Here is a 19,443-nt window from a genome sequence, read left to right on the forward strand (position 1 = left end):
ATACTTTCTTTGGTAGGCTAACAGAACTGTCCTTTAAGAATTACTATGAGGTTTATTAACTTCTAAATGTAAGAAATGAGTCTGGTGCAAGTCCTAAAACCTTTTTACAAGAGTAAAACAAAGGAAAATATTACTTTGAAAACATAAAATATCATGTAAAATAAGTGCACTGTACAAAATAAAAAAATAATCTCTCAAAATATATTTACAATGTTCTACAGTGGTCATATTTTGATTCTCAGTTGTGACTAAGCTTTACCAGATGAAGCTATAATGCATGAATTCTTAAACCACAGTGGTTTAAACTAAGTAACAGCACATTCCCACAAACTATTCTATACTGGAATATATAAAGAAAAAGTTATTTAATGATACATTTAGTGCAAATATACATAACACATTGATGATGCATGCAGTAAATGTTACTATGAATATTGAAACTTGCTATGTTCTCAACACCTAGTATAATCTTGGTCCAGAATCACTTTAATTATTATAATAATTATTTATGAGAGACTGGTAAAAGAATACCAAAACAAACAACTTTCACATAAGAATTATTAGTAATACATGTTTGGAACATGTTTAGTAAACAAGAAAGAGATAATATTTTATCTAATCATCAATAACATCCACCCAGTTTCTAAAGTCATGTTACCTAGTAAAAGGGTACAAGGACCAAGACCAATTGTTTTAAGCCAAGAACAAGCCATCAATTGGATGCATGTCTATTGTTAGGCACACTCATGTGTGAACCCACAGTCAGTCAGTCAGTCACTCACTCACACCAGGTGGTCAATTCAGAGTTACCTGACAAATTCACAGCACTTGATTCAGCTTTTGGAGGAAACATGAGAACAGAAAAACAACACACAAGTTATTCTAGCCAAGAACTCAACTAGATGCCAAAGGAAGCAGAAATTCTACTTTTTTTTTCCCACTATATAACCCATATATTGAAGTGATTATAATAATAAATACTTGTGTGTCAATTGTTGGTTGAAGTCTTTAAATTTAAATGTGTTTATCATGAAGAGAGCTATACACAAGTTTTGTATTTTTTAAAACTGTAATATAAATATGCAACATCCATTTAAAGATATGAAAAATCCCATATTTTCACACTTTTTCAGAAGTAGGAAAAAAGCAGTAATTCTGATTCAATATACTTTTTTTTCTAAACATTATGTTCATTTAGTTGGGTACCACTAATATTTTAATTAGATATATCTTCCATTACACACTTTTGTAAAACCTGACGCAAACATAACACCCTACCCTCTTCAAAATTTCAATGGAAAAAACAGACTCACGATTTTTGCCTCTGCAACTTCTGTATCATCATAAATGATCATTGTGTACTCTACCTCAGGCAAAACATGAAACATTAAACTCTGCCCATGGTAGAGGTACCATATGCTAAAAGCTTTAGCCTTAGATATGGAGCTGCACACAGACAAGGTTAAAATTCAAAACAGTGTCCATTAGTGTGTGCATGCATGTGCATACACACACACACTTTGTATATACGCATGCATGTATATAAATGAAAAAAATATATATGAATATAAATACACATACGTATATGTAAAGAAACAAATTGCTAAAAGTTATTATAAATCAATTTTGAAAGAACATAATTCAGTTAAATCATGTCATACAAGAACAAATCCATGAGACAACAAAGTTTGAAAAGAGCTGCATGTTGCAAATGTTTTTTTAATTACATATGCAAGCTTTAAACATATTTAAACCAATCGCTGTTGTTATGATATTGACAGATGTAACATTTAACATATAAGGGAGACTTGTCTGATTATCAGTTAGAACAGTGACTACTGCAAAATGATACATTTTCCAGTTTTAAATGTGTTACATCTTTAGGTTTTAAACATATTTTAAATAGAGCAGTTTGAGACAATCCACATCAGTTAATAACTTTGCATTAGGCCAAAAAGTTTTTTAAAACTTCTGAACAGATTAGCTAAGGATGTGGTGTGCAATAATAAAAAGAAAAAAAACTAAAAAAAAAGATTAATGAAATGTACAATTCTTCCAGTATGCTAATAAACTGAAATTTTGTAAATTGATATACTATACAATGCAAACACACAGACCTAAATGGTAAATGGTAAATGGCCTGTATTTGATATAGACCTATATATTTTATACATCATAGAGAATCATAGAAAATCAATATGATAAAACATAATGATGAAGTATTATTTTACCCCCTTCATTCTGGTTTTGGCTGCAGGAAACCCAAATTTATCCCACACCAGACAAGTAATTCCTATGTTAAGCTTTAAGCCATTCATCTAGCTGTACCTCTTCATTTAAAATCACTTTTATTATATTTTGCAAAGAGAAATGTGCTGCTTTACTGTTTTAATACTACACAATGATAATAACCAAGAATCAAAATTTAAAGTAATAAATGTAAATTATTCTTTTGTTGAAAATCAAAACAAGACACTTCAAAATGTATTCTAATACTAATTCTAATACTAAAGAAAGGTAATTTCAAACAGCAAATGCATTGCTTAAAATAAGAGACTTTGTTTTATAAATATCCTTATATAGATGAAGCCAATTACAATTTTTTCAGAAAATATTTTCTAATATAAATTATGCACAATGAATTGCAAATATTTCCACATATTTCAAAAGAAAAAAAATGTTCAGTGGATTGATCTTCTCATTTTTAGTCACTCTGACACGGTTTATGCAAAACTTGTCAAACTCTATTAATAAACCTAACAAGACAATTCAAACAAACTACTTTCACATGTATCTTGTCATTATTATCTGTGGGGCACAGAAGCAAGTACACCTATCCAGGTGTAAAAGACTGAATATTTTGAACCTGATCTGTTGTTGCAAGTCAGTAATACCTACATCCGAGTAAAACTTTCAGAACTACAAAAATGTCAAATGACATTCGCATTGACATCCATAAGATAGAAATAATGGCATCTGTGGTATCTGTACAGCATTTGTCAACATCAACCTGCCCTATTTTCTGATGCGATTATCTATTTCATGGATGACAATATTTTTTAATCATACTGTAGATCATCAATATTTCAATACACAGTAGCACACAAATGACCATTGCATATTTACAATTGCCATATATTATTCTATTAAAACACACTTGTTCATTAACAATAAAAATGATCCTTTTGTTAAAGAAAGGGAAATACCCAAACAAGTCACAAATAAACTACTATTCTCACTTTCACCTGTCCTTGTATTTAACTATAAAAAGAAGCAATGAAAATGGACAGAACCGACATATATACAGTATATGGTTAATACCATATAAAAGAGTACAGCGTAACAAATACAGCATAAAAGATGGTGAACAGCAAGGGACAAAAATACTCATTCAAATGTTCCAGTATGAAGGTGCCCGCACCCCCCCAGTACGGTCTCAAGGTTATGAGTACAGATCACTGGAGTTCAGTCAGCTGTGTACATCAATACTGACCAATGTATGACGCACACAAATGAAAACAAATCATAACAAGTCATCTAGGAAAATACACTCAGAACCAGGACTGATCTGGCAACCTCATGGGTATGGAAAATGAAACAATGTTTGTACATTTTGGATTTAGCTTTTATTACATTCTGACATTTAACTCATGCAATAATACATAATTTCATTACTGGCATCATCGCAAATACTACCAATATTTGGATGACACTTGCAAACTGAAAATTACATTGCTTCTGTTTCAAATGTTACAATTGTTAGAATGACTTTATATGTCATTTCATAATAATACTGTCCTTAAAAATAAAACATGATTACAAAGAGGGCTGCTAGTGAAAGAAAATATAATAAAAATCCTATGATCACAGCAGGCTTTTCTCATTTCTTAACCAACCATTTGCTGTTTAATCCAATACCCGTAATCCAATTTATCTATCAGACTTTTAAGGGCTAGAATGCAACTCTTCCCATGCTTAGTCACTTTTGAAAATACAGCATTCTTCTGAAAATATATTGTATGTTTCATTTTAGCCCTACTGTTCACCAACTGCTCCAGTGTCTTAAAGAAAAAAAGAACAAGATGAACATTGTTCCTACTGATTAAGTAAGAGCTCATTAAAGAGCTGTCAGTGCCATACTTTGAATATGCATGAAGCATATAATCAGATCTAGTACCGTCACTAGAGGAGAATACGGTAAGTACAAAGGATTGATTTAATTACTTAGAGTGGGCTGTGGTGTGGTGCAGACTCGTTAGTAATAAGAAACTGGGTTATATTCTAGGTCGGTTAGAAAAGTTAGTTTAGTTTCTTCCACAATACCTAATCTCAGGATTGTTTTGGGGATTGGGGAGGGAGTTGATGCTTGTCTTCTGGTTTCTTCTCATTTATCTCAGGGTTGTGAAGGATAAATGTCTGCAAACAACCGAATACTTTTACCAGAATTTTTCCTGTATTATAAAAACTATTATCTAGTCATAAAGATTATCAGAGAGATGCTCACCTGCTATTTCTGCTTTGTGTTTACAATGCTAGGAGCTACGCAATGAACTCTTTACCAGAGCTGACTAGCACTGTCACAGGTAAAATAAAATTAATACAATTATACACGTTTATGATGTAGTTCATGAGTGAAAAATAAAAAAATAAATAAAATATCAACAATAATACACTGCCACTTCATATAAAAAACTTTTCAACAGTCCTGTTCTGCATGTACCCAAGTGAGTATGTTGTGAAACACACGCCTACAGAGTGTAAAATTATTTTTCTGTCTAATAAAATATGACCTAGTCATTATTCAGAACAACAAAGTGATCCTTACTGATAAAAACTGTATATTTGTCTGTAAACTAAATAGAAGAAGGCCGAATTTGGTAATATATATATAATTTGGTATTTTTAGTTGTTTACCTAAACTTTCACATAAACTGTCACATCATTGCTTACCTTAGAAAAATATAGATCTCTAAATAAATTAAAATGTAACTTCTTTTGTTATAATAAGAATAAACTGCAGTGACATGAGACAGTCTCATAAATACAAGTATTGACAGAATCCCTAAACTGGTCGAAAATAAATTTGAATACAACACAAATTCATCTTTACATGAGGCAAGGCCTTTTTTTTTTTTTTTACTGCTTACATTCTTAAAAATCATGTTCCAATTTCATGAACACAACAATAGTCTCTTGACAACATGCGTAAAAGCATGCTTCCAATCCCTTATGATCATGCATTAGAATTTTTTTTTTTTTTAATTAAAATGGCCAAACTATACTGTTTTGTTAAAAAATATCAAAATACTTTATGGTTTTTATAAGAGAGAGCTATAGTACATATATATAATGGTATCTGCAATGCCTGCAACCACTATTTCAAGTCCAATAACCAATTTAAATGCAAGACGATTATTTTAGATGCTAACTTCTTGTAGCTTTATTCCAAATTACGACATGCCCACAAAAAGCCCTTGTAACACAAAACTGGGTGAAGGTCTGTGTCTTTTTAATTACTTTTTGTTTTTGAGAACAGCAAAGCCTATGCACAGCTTATTTTTCTGGGATGAATATACTAGTGAAATCAAGGACCTACTGAAAAGCAGAACACTTCAAGTAATTAATACAGCAAGAGGGGCAGATGAGAGATCAACAACAAAATCACCTGGTAAAGCAGTAAAAGGTGTTGCATTAAAAAGGCTTTTGCTGTACACACAAGACAATGCAGGGAAACCAGTATTTTAGCACTTATCCTCAACAGGCACTCCAAACCATGGAATGACGCGAACAGAAACCTATGCTGCCTAATAATCTCGTAACAAAAGCTAAAAGACATCATCCTATTAACTAGTGATCTCAACTGCTAATGCAGAGTACTTCCTGGTGCCTTTTATAGAGAACGTTGCTATTAAATGAGCACTAAACATTCACTGGGAATACGGACTTCATTCACCTTTTATCAGTGTCCCTTATTGGACAACTATGAGTGGCGCTGAAGGTGTCATTGATATTATGGAGTGGAAATTAATCAGAAATTTTTCTCATATTTTCCTTGTCACACTAATTTACTTTTTGTACCAATTTTGCCCAGTTAAAAAGTTCATACCCAACCCCCTGTTGCACTCTTTTTAGTGGAGAATATGCAATGAGCGAGCCAACTGAAAAGCACCAAGTCTTGACACAAAAAGCGTTCGAAATTCTCATTTAGTTGTCTTTATTTTGCTAGCGCCATGTGGTCCTTGAAGATGTAGAAAACACGGGAAGCTGAGTAAAGATCAGAGCAGGCTCATTAGCATTCTGACAAAATTGGAGTGGCAGAGATGTATGGTTTGCCTACTTTGCCGTTTTCTGAAAGCTGCCGGTGGTAAGCTCTCTATTTCATTGTGCTTTTGTCTTTTCTTGGGGTTTTCAGCGCAGCAGGGTATTTGCTAGCCCCAGGTTGCACAGAGAATTATGGGAATAAAACATCTCCATATATTTAGAAAGTAGTGCAACTTGTCTGTTTTTGAGTAAATCTGTTTTTTTGGTGGCTTTTGACTGAAATAGTATCTGAAGATTAGCTCTTAATATAATACCAATTTTGTCTTTTATCTACTAATAATATATCTGGAAAATGTATTAATGCACTGTAGTATTAATGTGCTTATATATGTGTGTATGCATATACAAACAAACATATTGTATGCATATGTGCCACATTTTTTTTTCTTATAGAAAATCTATAGCAAAACTGGCATTTTTCCACCCTTTTAACAAACAGAAAAAGGCTGCATTCATGTACACTATAAAACATCAACCTTTTTCCAGGATGCAGTGAAATATATAAAGGTCTCATTGGATGGATTTATCTTCTAAATCCTTGTTGCTGGCCCCTATCTTGGATGATGACCTGAAAGAATGTCAACAGCTTATTTTCCATAGAGCTGGAAGAAGATGCCATGCAAGTCATTGTGCTCTCAATCTCAATAGTACTGTTTCAAGAATTACATTTCTTGGGCTCATGAAATGCATTTTTCTTAATCTTCTTTTTATTTTGCTCATATCAGGCTCCTGCATCTAGATATCATTATCAGTTACTAACATTTACAATATAATAAATAAATATCAGTGTGACTGTGTGTTCCAATATATTAATGAAGCTGCTAAGACAAAGATGAAGGGCAATTTTGTGTAGATTAAAACAACTAACAAGGGAATGATGCTTTTATTTTGAATAAATTATTGTAAATGAATATTAAAATCACTCCATATTCTTGGGTTTAGGCCTATCTTTTTTATATCAAAACACCCAAAGAAAATCTCAACCTTTAATAAAAGTGTTCAGTTTTGCCCATCAGTTTCTGGAATAATTTGCCAACTTGCACTTTCTTTATTAAAAATGTTTTCATTTTTTTATTTTTACTGTTAGAATAAAGAACACACTTGTATAAGATTAAACACTAATTAAAAAAAAAAAAACAAAACAAATGAAAACTGTCACTTGGGTATGTTTATACTTCTGTTATAAAATTTCCAAAGCATTTTTGATATAAATGCATCTAAAATGTGAATTAGATATAACTAATTCACAGATGCCCCTTTCTCGAGTTTCAGCTATGGAAACGCCTGCATTCTACGTCTGCTTGGCTCCTAAGGACTTTAGGACCAGATGTTTCAGAAATGACCAACAATTGAGGGTTAGAATAAATTAATGACTGATTTCTGAGCTTTGATGGAATTAAGTGCACTCCTTTTCTCAATGTGCCATGTGAATGTTCTCCTGTTAAACGGGTTTTTTTTTGACAAGTGAGGCCACCCAGCAGAAAACAACTGATGCAAAACCTAGAAGTAATCCCCCTGTTTAGCTCAGCACCATGGTTAGTCTTAACACTGCCTCTATTATCTGATGGATTTAGACAAACTTTCATTTATTTGTTGGCCCCAGTTTTCAACTTTGTTGCATTCGTTGAAGAACTCAAGCTCCATTCCAATGTAAATAGATTTGCATACAGTTACAATGCACCATGCTAGGCCTCTGATTAGCTACCACTAGCTTTCTGCTTCCTAGACAGCAGCCTTGCATTATACTATATGGTAAGGAAATGCAGAATCTTTTCTCCTAATTTATTTCACTTGAAAAGATACAAGCAAAATATAAACTGATTTTGTGCATAAATATAATAATAATTTGTGAGTCTACCTAAAATCTCCAAATAAAAAGACAGAAACAAAGGATTTACGTTAACTTTGGAGAGCCAAAAAGTACCGAGATCTACGTAAGATTCAGTCTGAGTGTAAATATAATGTAGAATAATTAAAAGTTATGTTGTTGTATGCATATTTTATATATTTACAGTATATACTTTATATACAGTACTGTGAGTCGTGTCATTCTACCAATTGTTAACCTTACATTTCCTTATTATACTTTAAAAAGTTGAAAAATTGACATTTTTATACATTACAAATTATACTTTGTTATATGAATTTATTTGAAATTGCTATGCTTTGCTGTCTTTACACATAAGCAGTGTATGTAAAATTAGATTTTCTCACATCATTTTTGGTATTTATGATATGAATGTATACCAGTCACTCTGACTTAATATCTCATGAAAAGAAGGCCATACAAACTAAGATCAATAAAAAAAACAAATTGCATAAAATAAGGTTACTAATACTACTTACAGCCTAAACAGTTTGTATCAGTCCATTAAAAAGAGAAGTGATCTTTGTGCCTTGTAATGTGAAACCCTAAAACAACAGTATTTCTGTATGCAAATACTTTTCATTTAAATATCACACTGGGGTGAATATTAGTCAATTCCTTAAATAAACCTTATTTATATGTACATAAAAGCTTTATTTTCTTCATTTTGTGCACCCCCTGCAATGTTTATAGCTGACCATTATTACAGTATTCTAGAGCAATTGTTTCAGACCATATGGGATTTCATTTGAATTTCCATGTTGCTGATCAGTAATGCTGTCAAAGAGCTACACTTCCTAATGAGTCCACCATTAAAGTAAAGTACTCATTAGTCATTAGCAGTAACATGCAGAAGATGGAAGTTGGTCTTTTGGGCCTGGCAAAGATAACCTTGTTTATATACCACAAAAAGGAAACTAACAAGAGAAGAACACTCGTGTGAGTAAACTCAAGCTTTGCCTGCAGCTCCCCTTACACTGCAGTCTGGACCCGCACTTTAGCATCTTAAACAGGACTGTGCTGCAGTTCTTGAGCAAACACCTAGGGCTTAAAAGACAACGAGGCACGCACAAGCACTGAACCATGAGGCTTTTTCAGGTTTGTTATCTAATGAGCATTTTTATCATCTTCACTATGCAGCTGTTTTGGTGGCACTTGTGTAAACAAAATGAGTTTAGTCAGGGAGAACTGAGGTTTCGTATTGTAAAAAGCAGTTTAAATCTACACTTATAAAAATGTATTAATATTGATTTACATTGACATCCCAGTCCCAGTTTTAAAACTGTAAGACACAAAAGTGATGTGCACACAGTCCAAAATGCATCACGGTCTCTGAAGAGATTAGGAAAATCGTACAACACGTGTTGGAACACAGATGCTTTTGTTAAAAGAAAGATATCCAAGAATAAAATTTATGGTAGGAAAAAAAGGTTTGATATGTGTTCTACTTGCGTAAAAATACTTATAGCATACAGTATAATGACGCAAACATATGAAGTGTATGAATAATTATATTTTACCTCAAAATTATTTTTGTACAGATAATAAATGCATCACAGAGAAATTGTATATGTGCTTCATCCAGAATATTTAAGAGTAATATATTAATAATGCCACTGTGATATTGTGAATACTTTTGCTATATAGCACTTTGAGGTATGTAAAAAGCAAAGTAGCTGATATTACAATATTTTAATGCCAGTTATCAAATGTATAGCACATTTTTTAAAAAATAAGGAGCAATAAAAATAACATTTATACACATAAATTAATTAAAATAGATGCCAGACAAAATTGTCCAAGTATTGTTTTGTCACTGGTGTTTCATACTATTATGTACACTATCCAACAAGTACAGTATTAATGTAGCAATAATATAAAAAACACCTGTTACAGTAATTAATATATGACAGCTTTTGCCAGAAAAAGTTAATGAAAACCCATTTAGTCTGCAGAGTTTAAGCTGTATTCCAATGTTAAAGTGCAATATTGTAAAACTCACTAAAGATTCCATTATTTATGTAGACTTTCAATCTAGTTTCCTTACTGCTATTCACTGATGTAAAGGAGGAGCAAAGATAACAGACTTTGCCTGGCTAGAAATCACCACAAAAACACTTGCAATGAAATCACAAAAGTCTATTGACAGTTTTCTTTGCATAATTTTCTCCACCTCCTCCATTAGCTGCAGGCTGCCATCTCCCCAGGTCATGTGTTATAACAAATTTGCCTAGTGTCATATTACATGCATTTTAAGGAGGCCAACAAGGTTATAATTGCATTTGCCTAATGAATTAATCTGATGTAATAATGGGCTCACTTAAAATGACTATTTCATGCAAGCATCTGGCCAATTCTCTTTTGAGAAAGAAAGAAACTTGCAACTAAATGCCGATGTAAAATTGTATAAAATACATATTGTAGTTGAACCTATATAAACATGGCTTATTTCCTGCACCATAAGATTAACCATAACACCAAGAAACAAATACTTTATAATACTGTAGTCTGCAATAGCAGATGACAAATGTCATAGCAAAAACAGTGGAATTAAGAACTCGGACCACATTCCTTGGATCTCGTAAGTTAAACAACAATACTAATAGCTGTTTGTAGGTAAAACACATTGAGACAATAGGAAATTAACATTTACAAAAGAACCAGAAATTCTAATTTTGCAAATGAATGGAACAACTGCTGCCTGTAGTACAGTAATTAAGGCTGACTGCAAAGTGAGTCTTCATCTGTTAACATCTCAAAAGGTCTATTAATTGACTGGATGGGTAAAATCAATTATTCTGTTACAATGTTAACTGCTAACTAAATAAAGATCAATTATTCAAAATATACAGCACTGCCTGCAAATTACATAGCACACTCCTATTTGATCAGGTGCACAGGAAATAGCATAATAAAACAAACACAGGCAATTACAAAATGTAGCTAAAATGCAAATTAGTAATTTACAGATTAATAACCATTGTTAATGTAATAGTATCATTTTTGCTTTTAAAGAAGCATTTTAAGTCAATGACATTTGGTCTATCTAAAAAGCTGGATTTCTGAACATGTACCATATAATTTAATCATTGCTTTTATTCTTGATATATTAAAAAAGTCAAAATGCTTTTAGATGAAAAGCCAACACCACCCTGGGATAGTTCAATAAAAGAAGGATTATAATACGCATAGGCATTGTTCCTTTTCAAAATGTTAATCTGCTATATCACTTGCAGCAACAATACAGCATGCACGGATGTTTAACTAAAGTTCAGATCAACAATTTAAAAGAATACAGGCTTAAGATAACTAACAAAATAATTTCACTGGCCCTTGTAATTTGTGCACAGCTACTAAAAATATAAATTACATGTATCTGAATGCTCTCCCTTTCTTCTCTTTCCTTTTTTCCTTTACTCAGTTCAATACATTTTATCTTAAGATTGTCAGACAATGCCTAGAGGGTCCCATCCCTTAATCTTCCTAAAAATCCCTTTTCATTTGACTGTTTAAGAATGTTTGCAATCCTGACAATACAGAAAACTGCTGCATATATTATCTGAGTTTTCTTGTAAGGATGAATCTTTACAAGTGAACTGATATAAAGTGATATTTGTTAACCTTTACATTTATGAATTAATGACATACATACATGCACTTGTTTTGCCTCCCAATGCAGGATCAGGATGATACATTATGGTGCCCATTTTAAATTACTGCTTTCAAAATATTGCAAAGAATCCAACTAAATGAAATGTATATTAGTAGTGGCTTGCTAAACTATCCTTGAAGTTCTAAACATTTGGAAGTTAAACCAATAGGCATTTCTTCATATATGGTGCAGTATATAGTATGTCACTGTATTTACAGTACACCTTTTTTGTCTTAGTGTAGTAACACTTCATTCTGAATGTCATGTAATTTTTGGTGTTTAAGGTAAGCCCCACAAAAACTCTAGCTCCTCACAATCCTGCACTAGAAGAAGAGAAAGATTAATGAAGAGACTCTCTTGACAAATGTTATTGCTTAGTCTAAAGCATTCTATACACCAGCACAATCCTCAAAGAAAATGTAAATGGGTATGAAACCAAATCCTTTCTTGTTCAATATCACTAATATTATGATGTTATAATAATAACATTCAAACAAACCTCTTAAGAATATAGAAGCACTGGATTCAACAAGTTAGTTTTAGACTATGTACGATTTATACAAGTCCTATACTTGTCTCACAGAAATGAACACATTGCTGAACTTTTACTTTACGTAAAACATAAATAAATACGCACCTTCCTTGTATTAACCTGAAAAATGCTGATGATATTAAAGCAGCTGTACCTATATTTCTGATGTATCTAGGCTGAAAGGAAACCCACCTGTTGAATTTTTCCATCGTATTCTTTCAGGTGGACATTATGAAATTGTCACTTGTAAGGGACTTAATGATATTGGGACTTAGGGGAAAGAGTGGTGGAGAGGCTTTTAGCCAAAAGGCAGACTGGTTAGAAAGGGTACAGTTTGCACAGGGTGTACGCGTTAAGGCAAGAAAAATCAGGAGTAGATTTTGATGCAAAAATGCAAACTAGTCCATGCTGATTGCAGCAGACATCAGAGACAGGCTCTGTCAGAACTCAGAAGGGTATTATGCTCTAAACACTTTTTCTTCCCTTACTGCTTAAAGATTATACTGGTTATCCCATTAAAGTTGGTAAAATGCCATTCTTGTGTCTTTAAGCTGTAGCATAGGAGGTCAAGAAGTGTATGCTGCTTCTTACAAGGCTGGTGTGGATGTAATCTTCCCAAAGTTACAATAATTAATGTTAAGCTTCTTTAGCAATACGTTTCTGAAAGAACTTGCCTGATAATATACTTAAAGCTGTGCTAGCTGTTTGTGTTTCTAAGCAGGAAATGTTTTCCATGCACATCACGTAATTCAGCTTAAATCTTTAGTCAAACTAGGGTGATGATGAGTGCTTTGGCTTATGAACAGAAGGAATAATTTGAACTTATCAAAGCAAAATGCTTAACGAAGGAATATTTAAAAACAGGAAGTAGACCCTTATGATTTTAACAGGAGCGGGAGAAAAAAAAACCTTCAGTAAAAAAAATGCCATAAGTAATTTCTGGAGGTTATAGCACCTAAAATATTAAGTGTGAAAAAAAAAATACTAACAGATGGTTGCTATTTGTTACAAAAATAAATATAAATTCATTACAGACACATAATACCTGATAAGCAAGTTTGGGCAGAAAATAAGATAGCACGAAAGACAGCTTTTTTTAACCACTAATATTAATATTTACGCTATGTTGGGCTGGTTGTGTAAATCATTTTGAGGGGACTTGCTAAATACAATTGTGTATTTTATTAGACATTGTTTGTTTGTGTCAGCAAATGAATTTTTATAATTTGTGTAACTTCTGAAATATATTAACCAGGAAAAATACATTATGCATATAGAATCAACAATTTTAAAATATCATGGATGAACTCATTGTATTAACACATACAAGGGGACAGTTTACTTAAGCAGCATGTTCATTCATAATGTTTCTTCAAAACTCAAAATAATTTATTGGACATTTATCATATTTCAAGCACAATGGCAACTCTCTGAATATGAAGAAAATTACTTAATAGAGTGGATGCTTCTAAGCTTAAGAGGGTAATGATTATTTGTAAACAGTGAAAATAGCAATAACAAAGCCCTGCTTATTTAGTGGGCCTCTTTTATCAAATGAAAAACAGTGCATTCTTTCATGGACTTTAAATTAAACAAATACTGCCATCATAAACAATTCTTTCCCTTTGAGTTAAGACTGCGGCTGCCTGCCTTCACTACATTAAGCCTTTGATATCCCGCTTTGTGAATTTGGGTTTTCCTGAGTTGAACACAAAATAGGGATTAGCCTACTAAAAAAACCAGAGTGTATCATATCTGTGTCAAGTGTAATTTTTATGTTAATCTTAGCTAAAACTCATTCTTTATCATTTAACATTCACCGAAATAAGCTGAACAGTTAGCACTGACTAATTTACCAAACAGTATTTTCAATATAAAGCTGAAAAACCATTATAAATGTAACTTCCAAAACTCTTCATTGATCACAGCTTGCAAGACAGTTTATTTTACACTTCACATCATACTATTTTATGATAATTTTTTAATAGTATTAATATATATTACTTTATTTTCGTGTGTGTGTGTATGTATTATATATATATATATATATATATATATATATATATATATATATATATATATATATATATATATATATGTATGTGTGTGTGTGTGTGTGTGTGTGTGTGTGTGTATGTATAATAATATAATATATATATGGGTAACATGCAAAATAAACAGGTACAGGTTGAAGAAGAATGTATGATGAGCCTTGCCTATCACATTTATGGTAATGGGACACTATGAAGTTGTACATTAAAATGACGATTTCCATTTCCTAAGAATAAATCAATTTAATGTTAAAATTAGGAAGCAAAATATCTACTGAAAGAGCATGTTACAATAAAAAATTATTAAAATTTCTTTGAATTCTGATGTGAAGAAATACATGAAACTATCCATGAACTATTTCTATAACATATATTATACTACATCATATACTACATTCTATAAATATATTGGGGGTGAAAAAGTACTATTCAATATGAAAAAAAACATGTAAACTGTTGCTGTTTTGAAGGACACCATTCCCAATGGTACAGGAATAACAAGTTCATTAAGTAAGCACCACCTCTGGAATTAAAATTCCCCTGACTTCTCCGACGAGTTTATTGGTTCAATTTTCATAACCATGAGCATCATTAGGGCAATGCAGTAATTAAGAGTTGTTAGAAAGTGAATTCTCAAACTGCAGATTAGAAAATTAAACTATTTACTGATTACATATTAATGGAGGACAACAATAGCAGTTGCCATAAGCTTGGAAGCCAACCAAGGGATAAATCTGTGTACTTAATTACCATAAACAATGGTTGCATAGAAATGAAGTTTTATGCACATTCCCTTCTGTAATATGTCTGATATCAGAAGACACTTGACAATTCTTGTTCAATTATCTCTATTATTTAATGCGCTGTGAACTGCTCTGTGTAAATAAATTAACCACCCCAATTACTTTGAATTCACTGAGGGACAACATAATAGAAATTGCGGAGAATTCTATATACCTAATCTTAAAGTTCTGCAGCCTTGTCTCTGTTTGAACCAAAATCACATAAAAACAGGTGAGGCTCTGCATGTTTGCTACACTTTTAATACCCCATAATTTCCTTTATATTTTTTCCCTAAAACAGCCTGCATTTCAGCAGATAATGAGAAACTCCCAAGCACATTTTTACATGCTTTATAAGTATGAGTATTTATAACATGTTAAGATTTATTTTCCTTAAATCTTATTTTATCTTTATTAATTATCCAAAATACCATTATATTTTTTCATAAATTCATACTCTATACATTATGCACTGATGGAAAACTTATGATTTAAAGTACATGGATATGTTTTACTTTTAATTTAAATTACATCACAGTTAATTAAAGTAATAGGGGTATAAATATATAATTTCAAACAATGTTAATTTTAAGTAAAATTTAAACCATTATATTATTTAAAAAAAAGAAAAAGGCATTTTTCTGTTTTAGCATTGCTTAGATTTTGTAATTAATACACTCCCCAAGATAGATATTAGGTTTACCCTAACTGACAGAACAGTGAAACAAGTAGTTTTGAAAAGAAAAGGAAAAAGTAGGCAATTTCCAATGCTATGTTAATAATTTCAATCAGAGCAACTATAATGCATGAAGTAATTAAATCAATGTTTTGTGGGTGTATTGGTCATGTAACCTTAAGAGTATACATACCCTAGGTTTGTGTCATATGAGATATAAAGTATTTAAGTTATTTTCAAACACCTGCCAATCATATTTGATCATTTTAATATCAATACACAGCTTGTCTGGGTGATGTTTAACACTTGCATGGGAATTTAATCTAAAATGAACAATTTCCTGAGACAAATCATATGTAGGCCATTAAAGTAATAATTGGCAATGGCTACAAATATTTGACTTTTCAGTATTAAAAACAATTAACACTTAGAGTATATTTATTTTGCATTTGATTTAAAAACTTGATGGGCAATTAAAAAATTCTAAACTATAAACTCTTAAAATGACATGAAACATGCAGGCTTAAATATCAGCTACAATATTGTCATCGTTTATATAAATAAGAGAGATAGGTCAGCTAGCATTTAATTTGATTCTGTTATAAAAAATATGAAATTTTTGCAATCCTCTTCTGGAAAAAAAAATAATTGTTAAGTATCAGTAACAGGATGCTATTCTCAAATTTCAGTGATTTAGTCAATAGAACCTTTCCCTTGTACTGTGCTCTGTTTCATGTGCTACATGGCTTTAGCTGGCCAAATCTTTTTTCCACTGAATCAGTAGAACAGTAAAGATCTTACTTTTTTGCTGCAGCATATCAATGAGGCACAGATATGTATTCCAGCTCTGCATGGATGAGCACACTGTTCAATAGTGCTGGCTCATACGGTATCAGGGCCAGTTATCACTTCCCATGAAGGCACTCTTATCACCGGGGCCCAGAGAGGTTGCTGCGAATCACAGCCTTTTCATTTTCCAGGCATTTTTGCTGAACATTCAGGCTTCAAAGATTCACACTTCCAAAACTCTATAAGAGTTTGTGAACGCTCAATTTGCCAAAACTGTTTACAGTGTAATTGGGCACCATACCTGTGTCCATGAGATAGCGGAGGCGCTTCTCCACCAGCGCAGCCCGGGTGTCAATTTGCTTCTGCTCACTTTCCAATGCTGCCAATTCTCCAACAACATACTGACTAGTGTCTTTGAACCCTTTCTATAGAAAAGAACAAACAAGAAATAAAAATGAACCACAGGTTACATTTTTAAACTGTTCAAATATTTCAAAACAAAAACAAAAGGCTAGCTTTAAAAAAAAAAAAAAAAAATCTGCTTTGCTTTACTTCAAAAAGACACACATTGTAAGCATATAAAAGCCCATGTTCATAAGTAATTTATTACATGTATGTTAAATAATGACTTCTGTGATGATAATCTAATAATTACTGCTCTCCATCCATTTTATGAACCTTCATTCTCTATTACTGGTTTTCTGGGTGTTTTGCTTGTACAGGCACAAGGCACAAGTCAGTCATAAGAGAAAATGTCAGTCCAATGCATGGTACACTCAAGCACCCACTTATACACACTAGGCAGCATATTTAGAGCCAGCAATCACTTGGAACTGAAGTTTCTGGGAAGGCATAATGCCTCACAGATCAAGGGTCCTGTGTTTCAATTTGATGGCTGGTGTCTGTGTGTTTTTTGCATATATTCACCATTTCTATTTATCTAGGTATTCCCATTGTTAAATCCCCAAAAAGTGCATGTTACATTAAAAAGCAACTGTAAAACGGCCTCAAATTAGCGTGGATATGTGAATGAGTGAGTTACAAGGGACCAGTTCCCTGTCCGGGGTTGGTTCAGTCTCTGCTCCTGATGCCGTCTAGGATGATCTAGCTCCCTGTGACCATGAAATGAGTGTTTCAGTGAATGTTGATAGGATATGTTTTTGGCATATGAGAAGTAGATGGATTTCTAGTGCAACATCTATGTGCCCAAGAGGAAAATGTGCAAACGCCACACAGAAAGAAATAAAATTTAAATTCTAATTTCTAAAATTCAAATTCACAGTAAAACTAACTATTTTGCCTCCTTGCTAAGCACTAGTACCAACAGATAAATGCATTACATTCTTATCACAAAGAGTGTACAGTATTAATATTTACTTCAATTTAAAGAGAACAAGTAGCATTTTTAAATATTCACACCCATGATTAATGAACAAATAGTAAACCAAAAAAATAATGAGTTCACAAACAGTGAAAAGAAGAGACACATTTTCAATTGTTATTTAATATTACAGCACTACATATAAGCTAAAAAGGTGCTCAAAAGAAATGTGCCTAGAGGGTAAAAATTTCTATAAACTTCCAGTTCCCACATGTAGAAGTCACAGATACGGTTTCACAAAACCATAGCAATCACTATCATCCAGCTTTTAAAAGCTTTTTATGAAATACTCTAAAAAGTGCAGTAAGAAAAAAAAAAATGAGAACACTGAAAATATATAATTGAAATGCATACTTAATTTTAGGCTCTGTTTTGATGTAATGAAAGATCCTTGACCTCTGTCAAGAACACCTTACTTCTTCATAGCCAACTACTTGTTATTCATATGAGTTGCTGAAAAAGCAAGTTTATTTATTTAAACAAATTCAAATGACAGCTTTTTTTCCTCTAAGAAAAAAGCTGGATTTGTGCTGATGCATATTCTTTTTAATGGAAAAATTGTTAAGTTTCAGTTCCCACTCTTTCTGCATCATTCCTCTGGCTGTCCATCAAATGCTGCTTCCTCCCTGCGGTCTATCAAATATTTCCCTCACAAATCAATTTTACACATGATCAGCCCATTCCCCCACTGAGCAGAACCTCCCCGTTAATTAAGTGAAGAAATTACCATATATATTATATTAATGCAAACATCATTCAGCTAGTAATTCACGGCTGATCTGGATAATGGAAAGGTTGAACACCCATTAACCCAAGCCAACAAAATGGGTTGGCTGAAAAATTCTAGCAGGTCTCCTGTGACTTCTTTCCACTAACTGCAGCTTTCCAGTATCTGCCATTGTAATAATTAAAATCATCCGGCTAGATCAATACTGGAATCTCTTTATGGGAAGTGCCCAGATAGAAATGTCTCAAGGAAACTCTGGCTGTGCAATTCTTACATTTAAAAAATATCCTTTTTTTCTTTTTTTATCTGACAATTATCACTGCACTGCAGACTAATTCAGATGTGCACTCCTCTTAGGCTTTGAATACATTGGAGATTGACATCATAAAAACCTCAACGTCTCTCTCTCTCTCCTATTTTTGTAAAAAGCATGGCTCCATATATGGAAAGGATTTATCAGCAATCTTGAAGAAAAAAAAAAAAATTAAATATGCATTAAGTACTTCATCTTCAGATGGCTTCCGCTCAGTTTCAGCTATTGCCAACCTCTCCTCATTTGCCTTCTTTGAATCTTCTTGTACTGATCTTTGCTTTTTTACCTCTGAAAAAGGATGGAAATAAAATAAGATATTATAAATGGCTTCATTATGAATTCACACCTTCTG

At 32.4% G+C, this 19,443-nt stretch overlaps 1 protein-coding gene across 4 annotated transcripts in view; it reads right to left on the minus strand.

Moving 5' to 3' along the window:
- The window catches only part of ehbp1 (EH domain binding protein 1), a 387,620-nt gene that overhangs the window by 8,241 nt on the left and 359,936 nt on the right, over positions 1-19,443 (minus strand). For all 4 annotated transcript variants that reach the window (XM_039738603.1, XM_039738602.1, XM_039738601.1 and 1 more), the window contains 2 exons: positions 19,282-19,379; positions 16,972-17,095 (listed from right to left, as the gene is read on the minus strand). In XM_039738603.1, coding sequence (XP_039594537.1) covers positions 16,972-17,095; positions 19,282-19,379 — 222 coding nt within the window. The remainder of the gene's footprint in view (positions 1-16,971; positions 17,096-19,281; positions 19,380-19,443) is intronic.

Source organism: Polypterus senegalus, chromosome 16 (assembly GCF_016835505.1).
Source record: "Polypterus senegalus isolate Bchr_013 chromosome 16, ASM1683550v1, whole genome shotgun sequence".
NCBI classification, from domain to species: domain Eukaryota; kingdom Metazoa; phylum Chordata; class Cladistia; order Polypteriformes; family Polypteridae; genus Polypterus; species Polypterus senegalus.